General features: G+C 40.5%; 1 protein-coding gene across 1 annotated transcript in view; it reads left to right on the top strand.

The window, feature by feature from the left end:
• Adam32 (ADAM metallopeptidase domain 32) overlaps positions 1–11217 on the top strand; it is a 59737-nt gene extending 48520 nt beyond the window's left edge. The window contains exons 18-22 of the mRNA XM_050146734.1: positions 1874–1970; positions 2922–3078; positions 4930–4968; positions 7280–7318; positions 11069–11217. Coding sequence (XP_050002691.1) covers positions 1874–1970; positions 2922–3078; positions 4930–4968; positions 7280–7318; positions 11069–11075 — 339 coding nt within the window. The 3' untranslated portion in view covers positions 11076–11217. The remainder of the gene's footprint in view (positions 1–1873; positions 1971–2921; positions 3079–4929; positions 4969–7279; positions 7319–11068) is intronic.
• Positions 11218–12999: the final 1782 nt, after the last annotated feature.

Below are 12999 nucleotides of genomic sequence, written 5' to 3'. Positions count from 1 at the left end.
CCCCCCCCCCCCCAAAAAAAAAGAAAAGATAAAGGAACCAAAGCAGCCTGTTCACCACAAGGAGATAACTTTCCTGTTTGCGAGTCTGTGGGTTCATAAAAATGTCAGCTTCATCTCTCTCTTGAAAATATATCTTTGTATTTACAATATAAAGTACATCTCTATGCTAACAGAAATCTGAGTGGCAAGTACAAGCCCCTCCCCCTCACGACAGTGTCAAGCAGCATGGTGTTATATCCATTATAACTGGTGACAGACTTCAGCCGGTTATTGTCATCCAGAGTCTGGTGTTTAACAATGCAATCTTAGACTCTCTCGGTGTCTTCCATGTGTGGGCACCGGCTATCTCTGCACCGGGCAGTGTCCTCCGTACTTGGCTTATCTACCCTTCTTTCCCTCTCCCCACCAGCAGCCCCTGAGGCTTGTACTGACTTCACAGTGTTTCTGAATATAGACTTCTCCAAAGAAGCAGTACAAGTAGCCAACAGATGTCTGGGAAACCACATACTCGCTAGCGTTAGCTATGGAGGACATGCAAATCTAGACAACAACATGCAATCTCACCGCAGTCAGAATGGCTGCCCTTAGGAAGGCAAACAGTAACCAATGCTGTCACCAATGCTAAGAAGAGGGAACCTGGGATGGTTCCTTTTCGATCACAAAGAGACACCACCAGCAGTCTATTGGTGAAGGTGTCAGAAGGAAGTTTTGACTGGGGCAGGCAGACCTGCCCTGAGTGTGGGTGGTGTCATGCCATAGGCTGGCGTCTCGCACTGGCTATAAGTGAGAAAGCAGCTGGACCTTATCACGCAGCTCTTGCTGCAGTGGGCACATCTCTCAGAGCCTGGCTGAGAAAGTTTCATATAGCATGACCTATAGTGACACCCATTTGTACAAATGATGCAATTTTATTCTTCTTTATGACTAAGTGAGATTCCACGTCAGTGTATTTCTTTATTCGTTCACCCGTTGGTTTTTCCGTTTGAACTAGTCTGTTGATGGCTCCTTCCACTGCAATTTTTATTTGATCTTTTTTTCTTTCATTGTCAAGATTTTCAATTGGCTCTCTGCCCCAAATCTCAATTTCTTTGCATTTAGAAAATTTATTATCATGGAAATTGCTCATTTTTTAAAATCAAGTTTCTCTCTCTCTCTCTCTCTCTCTCTCTCTCTCTCTCTCTCTCTCTCTCTCTCTCTCTCTCTCTTTTTCAAGAAAGGGTTTCACGGTAGCTCTGGAGCCTGTCCTGGCACTTGCTCTGTAGACTAGGCTGGCCTCGAACTCACAGAGACTCGCCTGCCTCTGCCTTCCAAATGCTGGGATTAAAGGCGTGCACCACCATTGCCTGGCTGAGATTCTTGTTCTTGTGTTGAAATTTAGAGCCGGCGAAGATGACGTAAGCTGGGTTACATGAGGAGCAGCTCTCTGCTAGTAAACATTTCACAATTAGCATGGGGAAGGTTTTGGTCCTTGCTTGTAAAGTCCACTATTTGGAGCAGCCAACAGGAAGTCACTGGATCTGAAGAAGGGGAAAAAGTGAATAAAAATCAGCCTTGGGATCAGCTGCCCCTGGCACACCAATAGATTTAGAGCTGATGGGTGTGTCGGAAGCTGCTCTCTAAATTTAAGGGCAAGCATTTGAAGATGTTATAGCTTCCTTGATCCAAATATGTCTCCCTTTGGCTCTTTTTAATAGTTCTTTCTTTGGCAAGTGTGAGTTCTAGTTTATGGAACCAAGTATTCACTTTATGGAATTCTCTCTTTAAATCATGTAAATATACTCATACTTGGCTAAGATAAAAAAGTAAGTATTACCGCATAGCACATAGTTTCATAGTTTTGTAAACGTACTTACATGTCTCAAAACAATCCTAGGTATGCAATTCCCTTGGCGAGTGTCATTGTACTGGTGGCTACACACCTCCAAACTGTGCAACGCGTGGCCGAACTTCCCTGAGGCTTAACCAGCCTGGCAAGTATTTATGTCTTTAAATAGCCCTTGGGAAAAGGTTATAAAACAACCCAGTTCCATTCAAGTGAAGCCACATTTTGCTGTCTGAAGAGAGACGTACAGTATTGGGATCAAAAGGCAGTGAGACGTTTCTCAAATAATGGGACCAAATGTTGGTCCCAAACAGAAACCTGCTCACCATATCTGTTAAATGTGTGAGGCCAGGCAGGTGTCATGGGCTGTCTGTCTCTTTATGCTCCCGTATCTGTCATGGGGGGGTGGGTGTTTCCATGACAGCCTCTGGTGTCTGTCGTTTATGCACCTATTAGATTTGAAAGTAGTTCTGGAACTCTCTCTCTGAGTTTCTTGAGTCCAGGTTTCTCTGTGTAGCCCTGGCTGTCCTGGAACTCACTCTGTGGACCATCCTCCCCATTTTCCCCACTCACCCACTTGCACTTTCTGCTTGAACACTTAGGATCTGCCCAGCTCGGGTAGGCACTCTCAGCAAGGGATGGAGTCAAGCTTCTCCATTTTAATCTCGTGGTCCTGTAGGTAGCGTTCACAATCTCATATATATATAAATACAGCCCTAAGGTGAGAAGCCAGTCATCTCTTCGCTGCGAAGAGGTGACAGACAAGCATAATGAGATCTGTTGAGAGCCCTGTAACACGTCCAAGTTGGGTAGCCTTATCATGATCAACCTGCCCTTCGGATCACTGGATTCAGGCCCTCACAGGGTTACAATGGGGCTTTACTGTAATTGCCAGTGTGCGCAGAATACGCTGGGAATCTCTGAAAGGTTGTTTCTGTGTTTTAAGGAACATTTTTAGGTGCACCAACAAATATTGTGGCACTGGAGTTAGTTTTCCATGTTCCTTGGTTGAAAAAGAAAAGAAAATTATTTTAACGAATTTGTCACAATTTGAAAGGAAATCTCACTGTTTAATGTTTAACATATCTTTTATTTCTAGATCAGATCAAGGAAGGACCATCCAAGAACACAGAAAAGAAGTGGCTTCTAAGTTTGTACATTGTTTTAATTATTTTCACCTCAACAGCTCTGGTAACCACCGCGTGGAAAGGCGTGAAGGGGTGTCTTTTCAAGGAAGAGGAATTCCTGAGTAGCGAGTAAATTTCATTTTCACTCTGAAGTTAAATTTCAGTAGCATAAGGACCTTGCTACATAAAATGTCAGGAGAAGCGAAGATATTTTCTGTTTCCCTAGGACTTTGGGCGCCATATCATCAATTTCAACAGATTGTGTGAGGCTCTCGTGAAAATCCTAGTTAGCAAGCCCTTTGGCAAAGATTTAGGAGTGTGGCTATTGTCTATATTACCACAGTCCCCACTGTGTTAACCGAGCCACCCTCCTGTGTCTGCCCCAGTAGACAAGGGTACAGGTGTGCTTGGTTTTTCCAGTTTCATTTTGTAGAGAAGCCATTTTTTTTTTTTTACGTCCTAGACGTTTGTCCCGGAAGTAGGACTGTTGGGTAACATAGCTGTAAATGTTTAGCTTCTAAAGAAAGAGCCAAACCTAAATCAGCATCTTCCTCTTGCCTCAGGACCATCTGTGAGTCCTGCTTTGTCTTCACCTTCGCCAGGAGGTGGAGCCCTGCAGCATACTAGTGCACACCGGTAGCACATTGGGGTTTTATTTGCACGTTTCTCATGAGTAATATGCTGACAGTTATTTCATTGTCTATTATCTGTACATAGTCTTTGGAGAAACGGCTCTTCAGATTCCACACCCATTTTATCTAGGATATTTGCCATTTCGTTATTCAATTATTTGTCTCGGGGCCACTCGTGAGATAGATTGGTTTTTACCTGAGTGCTGTTCTTATATTCCAGGTGTAAGTCCTCCACCAAGCATTTAATTTGTGAGTGTGCTTCCCCAGCCAAGGCTTGTCTTCCTAACTCTCTTAGCAGTTGTGCAAAAAGTACGTCCTAAACTTGATAAAATTCAGTGGGCCAGTTTGCTATTTTGTAGGCCATGATTTGGTGCTTGGACGTAGCAAACAAGGGCCCAACGTAAGTTCACAAAGGCTTCTCCTGAATGTTCCATAGTTTTCGGTTTCACAGTTTGGTGTGTACTGAGCTTGGATTGAGTTTGATATGGCCAAGAGGGCTGAGGTTGCTTCCGTGGAGCACCATTGTTCCCAGGCTTTGTTAAACAACATCTCTGTAGTCACAGACAACGGGTGCTGGCCTAAAACAATTCTGTCCATCTCAGCGCCTGAGAAGAATGCGACTGTCCATCTGAGTTGTGAGATGATCGATAATTCAGGGTCCCCATATGAGCAAAAGAAAATTCTCATATATTTGTTCTGGGCGAGCATGTTTACTCTGCCTGAGCAGCTGTCTCCACGCATGTGTAATTACGTGTTTTGTGTTTAGAGGAGAGAGCAGAAAGGGCTGTGATCAGCACTGGCTTGACACAGGCCTCAATAGTTCTCTCAGGCTTCTCCTTTCTGGTCTGACTTCCTTGCCTGTGACCACTTGGTTCCCTGGACGCCTACACTTCCAGTTCTCTCTCTCTCTCTCTCTCTCTCTCTCTCTCTCACACACACACACACACACACACACACACACACACACAGCCAAAACTGTAAGGATAAGGGGATAAGTGAAAAAGTAAACCCAGGAATTTAGTGCTCTCATTACTGCACTGTGTGAGGTTTGTGTTTTCCTATGCCTGATGTATGTAAAAAGATTGATGCCTCATTCAGGAGGCTGAGGGCATAGCTCGCTGGCAGAGCACTCGCTCACCTGACAGGAGGTCCCATATTCTGTTTTGACTACCATTAAAAAATTATTCTCATCTTTATTTAGATCCCACTGTGTTTTATTTATTGGTAACTGGTCTTGTAAAAAAGATAATACTGCTTATACAATAGTCCAGTTTTTATTCATAAAGTTAAGATTTTTTAAAAAATCTTTTTGCTACTGATTAGCATGTTATTTTCTACTTCTTTGTAGAACCAAATCAGAAGGCAACACCCATACCTACACCAGCAGGTGAGTCCATTAAAAGGTGGTATAAAGAAACAGGTTGGAAATGAGCAATAAGTTAATGATAAATCATAATGAAAATTTAGACATCTTAACTTCAGCTGGTAAGTTAGTGCTATGAAAAACCAGACGAATCATATGTAATAGTTTTGCTTTTAATAAGCCCTTCATTTATTTACTAATTTATTAGCATCAGGTAGACACCGATGCCTTTCTCTTTTACGCTCTTTCCACTTACCCTTCCAGCTGGTCCCCGAGCTTTAGAGGAGGCTGTGGGAGCCTCTTGTTTAGGGCTGCACACTCAGGGGTCGCTTTCTCAGCAGCTTGAGCAGCTGTGTGTTTTTGCATGCACTGTTGTTCGTTGCCAAGAGGGGATTCTCTGACCAAGATCAGGTCTAACATTTACCTATGGGTATAATAGAAAAAATATTTAGACGGTCACACAGAACCATGACAATTTAGCTAAACAATAGTAAGTTTGGGCCCAAGATCTCCTCATCATGAATTTTTTTTGACTGGGTTTGTAGTACCAGACATGAACTTACTTTGGTGGAACAGGTCTCAAATCCAAACAAACAGAGAGCGGCTGGTTACCCTTGTAACAATCTTGCCACTATTGCACCAGTAGGTACGTCTTGTCTGGAACTTGGATGCTGTAGTTGGTAGGGTTCACAGTAGCCTGTGTAGCACCTTCTGGCACTCTGAGAGCTCACTTACATTTTGATTTCCTTATACCTTGCACCCAAGGTGTGCAGTGTCTTTAGCAATATGGTCTTATTACTTAGTTCTTCTGGACAACCTTGGGGGATGACAATATCCTGAATCCTTTTGGAAGGCTCCTGGGTATCTCCGTTCAACAACTCAAGGAAGTACATCTCACACCTGGCAGTAGGGCTTTTGTTTAATAACACAAGGCTTTCAGGAGTAGTCATATCTAACATGTGGGATACCTCTTCTTATGCATAGAATCCTATTATTTGCAAGTAGGGATGTTTTTACTCCCCCTCGTCACATTTGCATATAGTGGAGAGAATGGGCATCCTTGTAGTGGGGATGCTTTGACCTTTTTTCTTCGTTTATCATGGTGATGACTGTGGGCTTTTCACAAACAGACTCTGTTATGTTTAGGTATGCTTCCCCCATCTCTACCTTCTCTATGACTTTTATAATGAAGGAAGTTAGATTTTTGTCAAAGACCTTTTCTACACCTGTTGAATTAATCATGTGACTTCAGCGTTTGAGTTCATTTATGTGATGAGTTACGTTTGTGTTAGTTAGCATTTCTATTGCTGTGAAGAGACACCATGACCATGGCAACTCATATAAAGGAAAACACTTAATGGGGTGGCTTACAGTTTCAGAGGTTTAGTCCCATACCATCATGGTGCGACATGGCAGCATGAAGGCATACGTGGTGCTGGAGAGGCAGTTGAGAGTCCTATATCTTGATCCATAGCCAACAGGAAGTGAACTGAGACATTGGGAGGTATCTTGAGCATCTGGACCTCAAAGCCCATCCCCACAGTGACACATTCCCCCCAACAAGGTCACACCTACTCCAATGAAGCAACACCTCTTAACATTGCCATTCCTATGAACTTATGGGGGGGCAATTACATTCAAACTACCACAACTAGTAAAATGTCAGAAGAGAGGAGATATACATATATATGTATATATATATATATATTTAGTTAGAAAAACTAACTTATAAGTTGAATATCGTGGAGCTTTCATGCTGGGACACACACAAGCAAATGTCACTACTTAGTTTAGGTTGCATTTATCCCAAATATGAACAACTGAGTGAATTAAATAATTTAATTAAGTGTATGACAGGAATTTCTTTTTTTGAATGCTCACAGTCCTAGATATGCAAACACCTACTGGTTTGGAAGAAAATAAATAACATTAAATGGGATATTTCTTGGTCAGAACAGTAGGAAATGTGCAATAGTGGAAGCAGAAGGTGGAATAGAAATGATAAGGTTACATCACTGTAGCACAAGTGCCTTTGTGTCTGTATTGTGTTCGCTGGGACTCTCGGGTCATGCTCATTCTTTTCTTTTTCTCACTATTTCATTTGGTTGATTAGAAATATGGAGTCGTTGGATATAAAATGGAATAGAAGCTCAAGATTCTGACTTTTGGCATAATGACAGAAACAGAAATTTACCAGAAAGTTTTCTTTTTCTTTTTTTTTTCTACCTACAACTTTGAAGGGAAAGAGGAAATGATTACAATATGAACCAAACATAGTATAATTTTCACAGATTGTATCTTGTGTGCCTAAAAGGGTGTTTTCTTATTTATTTAGATCAAAATCCCAGGCAAGCAGTGCTACACCTGCCAGCAGGTGAGTGTGTTAGAAAATACTAAGGTGAACACACTTAAAGTGACATTAATAATCCACAGTTGGTTGATTCCTAAGTATTGATTAGTTAGATGAATGGCTAAAATACTAGATCAATAAATGAACTACTTATATTTCCTCAAGCTGTTATTGCTAATGAATATGTAAATCTGAAGTAGCTGTTGCTCATGAATATATAAGTCTAAAGTAGCTGTTGCTAATGCATAAAAAATTTAGTATGTTTTTATTCAGTTTAGAAATATTCTAAGTGTTCTGGAACTTGCTCTTATCATTAGAATGGAGCTAGGAAATTGTACCTAATAAGGGCTAAGGATCCATAAGTTGGCTTATAAAACAAAAATTATTATAGATCCTTTTATCTGTAAGGTGCCAGTAGACAGCAGTATTTATGGTTTATGAATTTTAAGGGTAAAAAAATATTCATTTAGGATACAGGTGTGATTGCATATACCTGTAACCCTTGCATTTGGGATGAGGATCTGGGAAGATCAGGAGTTAGAGGTCATCTTGGCCTAAATGACTGACTCCAAAAAAAGTTAGCTAAGTGGTCTTAACCTTCTCTCAAGAGTAAGGTTATCCAATATCAAGTGGTCAGCTGTAACCAGAAGTTTTTCTCTGTCTTGCCCAGTTCCACTGAACCAGTTCCTCTTCCTCCCACCAATTCCTACAGCCACTTAGAAAATAATCATTTAGAGACTTAATATTAATTGTAATTGTTGGCTGATGGCTTAGGCTTATTACTGGCTAGCTCTTACATATAAACTAGCCCATTTTTAATAATCTGTGTATTGCCACATGGCTTCATGGCATTATCTGTTCTCTAATATTTCCTGCTGCACTGGAAGCTTACTGACCTCTCTCTCAACCCCATCCTTCTTCACCTGTAACTCTGCTTGGATTTCCTGCCTAGCTATATTCTTCCCTGCCATAGGCTAAAGCAGCATTATTCATCAACCGATAAAATTAAAGCACATATTCTCAGCATACAGGACATCCCACATCCCTTCTCCTTTTCTGTCTAACTAAAAAAAAAAGGTTTTAACTTTAAAATCATAAAATTACTAATAACAAAACAGGTATCAAACAAGAATTGCAGTCATAATATTTAGTCTATTTGTATTTGGCAAAATTAAAGAAAACACTCTATCATCTATTTTATCTTTGTGACTCTAAAGTGTCATATCTAATTTATCTTTTATCATAACGAAGAAAACTATAACTGTCTAGTCTTCAACTCCATAAAAACGTCAGAAGGATATAATATTACCTGAGTAACTGAGAAGTGCATTTCGAGCAACTTCCAAAACTCTAGAAATGACAGAGATATCTGACTGCCTGGATAGTCACCCAAAGTTTTTTTTGTAACATTGGGGCATCCATATTTACCTTACAGAGTATATGGCAGATTTCTCAGTGAAGCAGGATAGTTGAAGAGCAATTCTGCTTATTTTGGCAAAATTTGTCAATTGCTCTTTTCTGTGTCCAGCAGAATGTCTGACAGACTCTTTCATAAAGCAGGAACCTTGAGGGGCTGTCCCACCTTGTTTTGGCAAGTTCAGCAGTCATTTTCCTATGGGTCCTTCATATCCAGTTTATACAGCATATTGTCAAACAGTCCAGGCAAGAGCAGTTTCTTGCCCAAATGGCTAGCCTTGTCACACTGAAATCAAACTTCATAAGGAGCTTCTTTGATGCCCATCATCCTCTGAAGTAATTGGTGCTGCTAGGAGCAGACATGTCTCATTGTTAAGAAAAGTTAAGTTTTTAAAACATATGAATACCATATTCTGTAGGTCAATGTATTTGGAAATTATCTATCTGAAATATATCTCTGCATAGCTAGAAAACTTAATTATCATGACTATAAGTTTGACTAATTTAGATGGCTATTAATTTGTATTTATTAACTATATATTATATTTTTAAATGAGCTATATAAGCATGATACCTTAAATAAGAATAGAAATATACATATAATATAATAAAATTGACTCTAAATTTATCTCAATAAACCAAAATCCATACCAATGTGAAATAATTTGTGATTAACAGTTTTTTTGGATTAAAGCAGATTCAATAATCTACCCACCCCCTTTTTTATCATAAAAATGTACTCTTTTCCCCATCATTTTTATATTATATTACCCTTTCTTCTTTATAAAGAGATTGACTATGACCATTGACCATTTATAATCAACCCCCCTTAAATGAAAACAAACATTCATAAATAATGCTTTGGGAATTTGGGCATAGTTCTCTAGACGGTTGATTTTTGGGTGCTGGTAATCTTATGGGGAACATGAGAAAATTTAGAATTATGGTTAAATCTTGGCTATGGTAGTTTGTCAGACTGCATAATCTCAGACAGTTGCCTTGAATCTGTTCTGGATGTTGGATCACCTGGGCAATCACTCCCATCAAAGACCTCTCAGGGGGTCTTATTTGATCAAATCATGTTAGCCTGGAAAGAATGTACAGCTTTTCATCTTCTGTGGAAACAAAAGCAGAACTTCTTTTCTAAAGCAACGCATCTTTAGGCCCAAATTTTCAAGTCGAGATAGCTATAAAATATTTATGTTGGTTTAACTTAGCAGCTCCCACAATCAAATGTCTCTCAGCAGTTAGCTCATTAACAGTCAAAAAAATAAAACATCATAATATACACAATTCAGACTCTCTGGATATTTTACATCTTTATGTGACTTATTATCTTTGAATTATTTTAATCTATGGCTCTGTTTATCCTTTATCCTCTTTCTCCCAAGCCTATGCATATCTCTCAAACACATTGTGGCTCATTGAGAGGCCGTTTTTTTCTGAATCTGTCTTTACTGTGTATATTTAACCCTTTTTGTCTGTATGAGCAAAATCTCTAAATCCACCATGTAGCACATGGCTGTGTTGTGCTTTACAGCCCACAGTTGTGCTCTCAAGACTGCAGGCAGTAGCTGGGAGCCTGTTTACTGCCAACCCTGTGCAGTAAACAGGCTCCTTTGGGAACCTGCCATGCAGCTTAGCTCATGTTGGTTGGCAGCTGGCTCCGCCGAGAATATGCATGCATGCACCCTGAATGGACTCAGCAGGCTGTGTTTACATACATACAGTAATAAAGAGGAGGCCAGGGATTTGAGATAGAGCCAGGCAGGGGAGGAGTTGGAGATAAGAAAGGGACTGGAGGGAAATGTGTAAGTTTTAGTAATTATATTTTAATAATAAAAAAGAATAAGACACCTGTTTGCTGTGTTACGTGTCTGCATTCTCAACACTTGGGAAGTGGAAGCAGAGAGGCTCAGAGGCTCAGGATCCTCCTCAGCTACTTAATGAGTTCAAGGTCACCCTGGAGTATGTGAGAACCTATTTCATCAGAAAAATAAACATTTAAAATGTGTTTTACAACACAAAAAGCAAAAAAGATATGGAAAAAGTATTTAAATTTAAAAAAGATATATTATTATACTATAATAAATATTTTATTATATCTGAAAAATGTAGAATTCGTAAATGCTTTTCAGCTATAAGTATTTCTGATTTGTAAATTAAAAATCCTAGAAAATTATGAAAGTCAGTTACTTGTGGCCAAAACAATGTAATGAGCATACAAAGTTGAAAACATTATTTGAGAAGCCCCTTCTGCAGGCACACAGGTTTGCTCTTGGCAGCCCCCCTGTTTTGCTTTGTGAGGGGCTGTGCTTGGAGCCACCACCCTGAACTCTGTTTTGTTCTCTTCTGCAGTTACTAGTGATCCCTTCTGGAGGAGGCGGCGAACACCCTGTCTCTCTGGGAAATGAAGAGCCCACATTTTTCTCTTGGTCACAGCTAAAGGAGCGAATAAACCATCCGCAGGCTTGCTTGTCTCTTTTTCTGTGCCATTTTCTTCGCCTTGGCATTCAGCCCACTTGTGGTCCAGTCACGTCACTGGTGCCCTGGGGGGCAGCCAGTGGTGTCAACTGTGGGTCCTCTTCACTGACTCTCCGAGCTCTTCCTGTTCCCTTCAGGTTCTCCCGATGTCTGCAATCCACTCCCACTCCCCATTCCCCATCCACCACCTCACCACGTCAGCTTTGCAGCCTGGCCCTCCAAAGTCAAGTGCTGGAATGAGAGCCGTGCTGTTGTGTACCCTGTAGCCCCGGCGACAGGAGTTGTTGTACTGTTGGAGACCAGCTTCAACAAAAATACCACTTACCAGGGTAGGGGTACAGGGACTAGAAAAATTGGTAAAGAATATAAGGACATGAGTGAAAGTAATGAGAGAGAAACATAGGACCGTACTAGGAGGGAGTTCCAGTGGATACTGAAGTTGCCTGTATTTAATTTTCTACACACTTTTATAATCACTTCAGTAGGGGGAAGAAGACAAAAGACTGCTTTAACATGATACAAAGGACAACTAGAACAGTTACTTCCCTCAATACTTTTGAGACATCAAGTCTTTAGCATTCTGTTGTTCCGGCAACAAATCCACCCAGGGCTGCATCCAATAAGGGCAGCACCTCCTTGGAGTGTTGTAATAAATGTCCCCCTTCCTAGAGACAGATGGAAGACACAGGGAGAAGAGGATTCAGATTTAGGCTCTCTCTTAGTCAAACCAGTCCAAGAGGAAGCCGCTATATTTCTATTACTTAATGCTTCATCAATGGAAATACCACAAAAATAAATAACTTGATTAAAAAATCAAATTGGTCACGGAACCAGACAGTTCTTAAATGCTAAAATATGGTCGAGGGACATTTAAGAAAATATTCAACAACCTTCACCATCCAGAAAACTCAGAGCTACTTTGAGATTTCTTCTTTCTCCCATGAGATGGGAAAAGAAAAAAAGATGGCAAGGTTTTTTTGTATGTGGGAAATGGGATATGTATTTGATGCTGGTGGGAGTGCAACCTGGCGTAGCCACATGGAAATGAGGAGGTAAGATATAGGTCTACCCTATGATCCAGCTATACTCAAAGTACTTACGTTTTACTGTGGAAATACTTGATTATCCATGTTTATTGCTGCTGAAGTCATAATATCCAGGAAACAGAAGCAGCCTAGATGTTCATCAGCTAATGAAAGAATGATGAAACTGGCATATTTGCCCAGTGAAACATTGTTTAGCTATTAAGAAAAACAAAGTGGGGGCTGGAGAGATGGCTCAGCGGTTAAGAGCATTGCCTGCTCTTCCAAAGGTCCTGAGTTCAATTCCCAGCAACCACATGGTGGCTCACAACCATCTGTAATGAGGTCTGGTGCCCTCTTCTGGCCTTCAGGAAAACAGACAGAATATTGTATACATAATAAATAAATAAATATTAAAAAAAAAAGAAAAACAAAGTGATGAAATCTGAAGGCCAATGGATGGGGCTGGAAACATTCATTCTGAGCGAGGGAAGCTCGGCGCGGGAAGATGAATAGCAGTTTTGTCTCGTGTGTCTGTGTTCTCTACACAGCCAGGAAGCAACCCAAAGACCTTAGTGGAAGGCAGACACTTTTGGTAATTACTGCCAGTTTAACAACAGTGGAAATACCCCCATTTTCTTTATTTTATAGATATAATATAAATGCAGAGACATGTCACAAATACCACTTATTAACATACACTAACCATTCAAAATGTTGCCACCATCCTATAGGAATCCCTTGGCCTGGGCTGCTGATATTAGCTTGATTTGTGAAATAACC

This window comes from Alexandromys fortis, unplaced genomic scaffold, assembly GCF_014885135.2.
Source record: "Alexandromys fortis isolate MF-2015 unplaced genomic scaffold, M_Fortis_MF-2015_v1.1 scaffold_55, whole genome shotgun sequence".
Lineage (NCBI taxonomy): Eukaryota > Metazoa > Chordata > Mammalia > Rodentia > Cricetidae > Alexandromys > Alexandromys fortis.
Note: the sequence above shows the minus strand (reverse complement) of the source record. Positions and strands in the feature narration are given on the sequence as shown.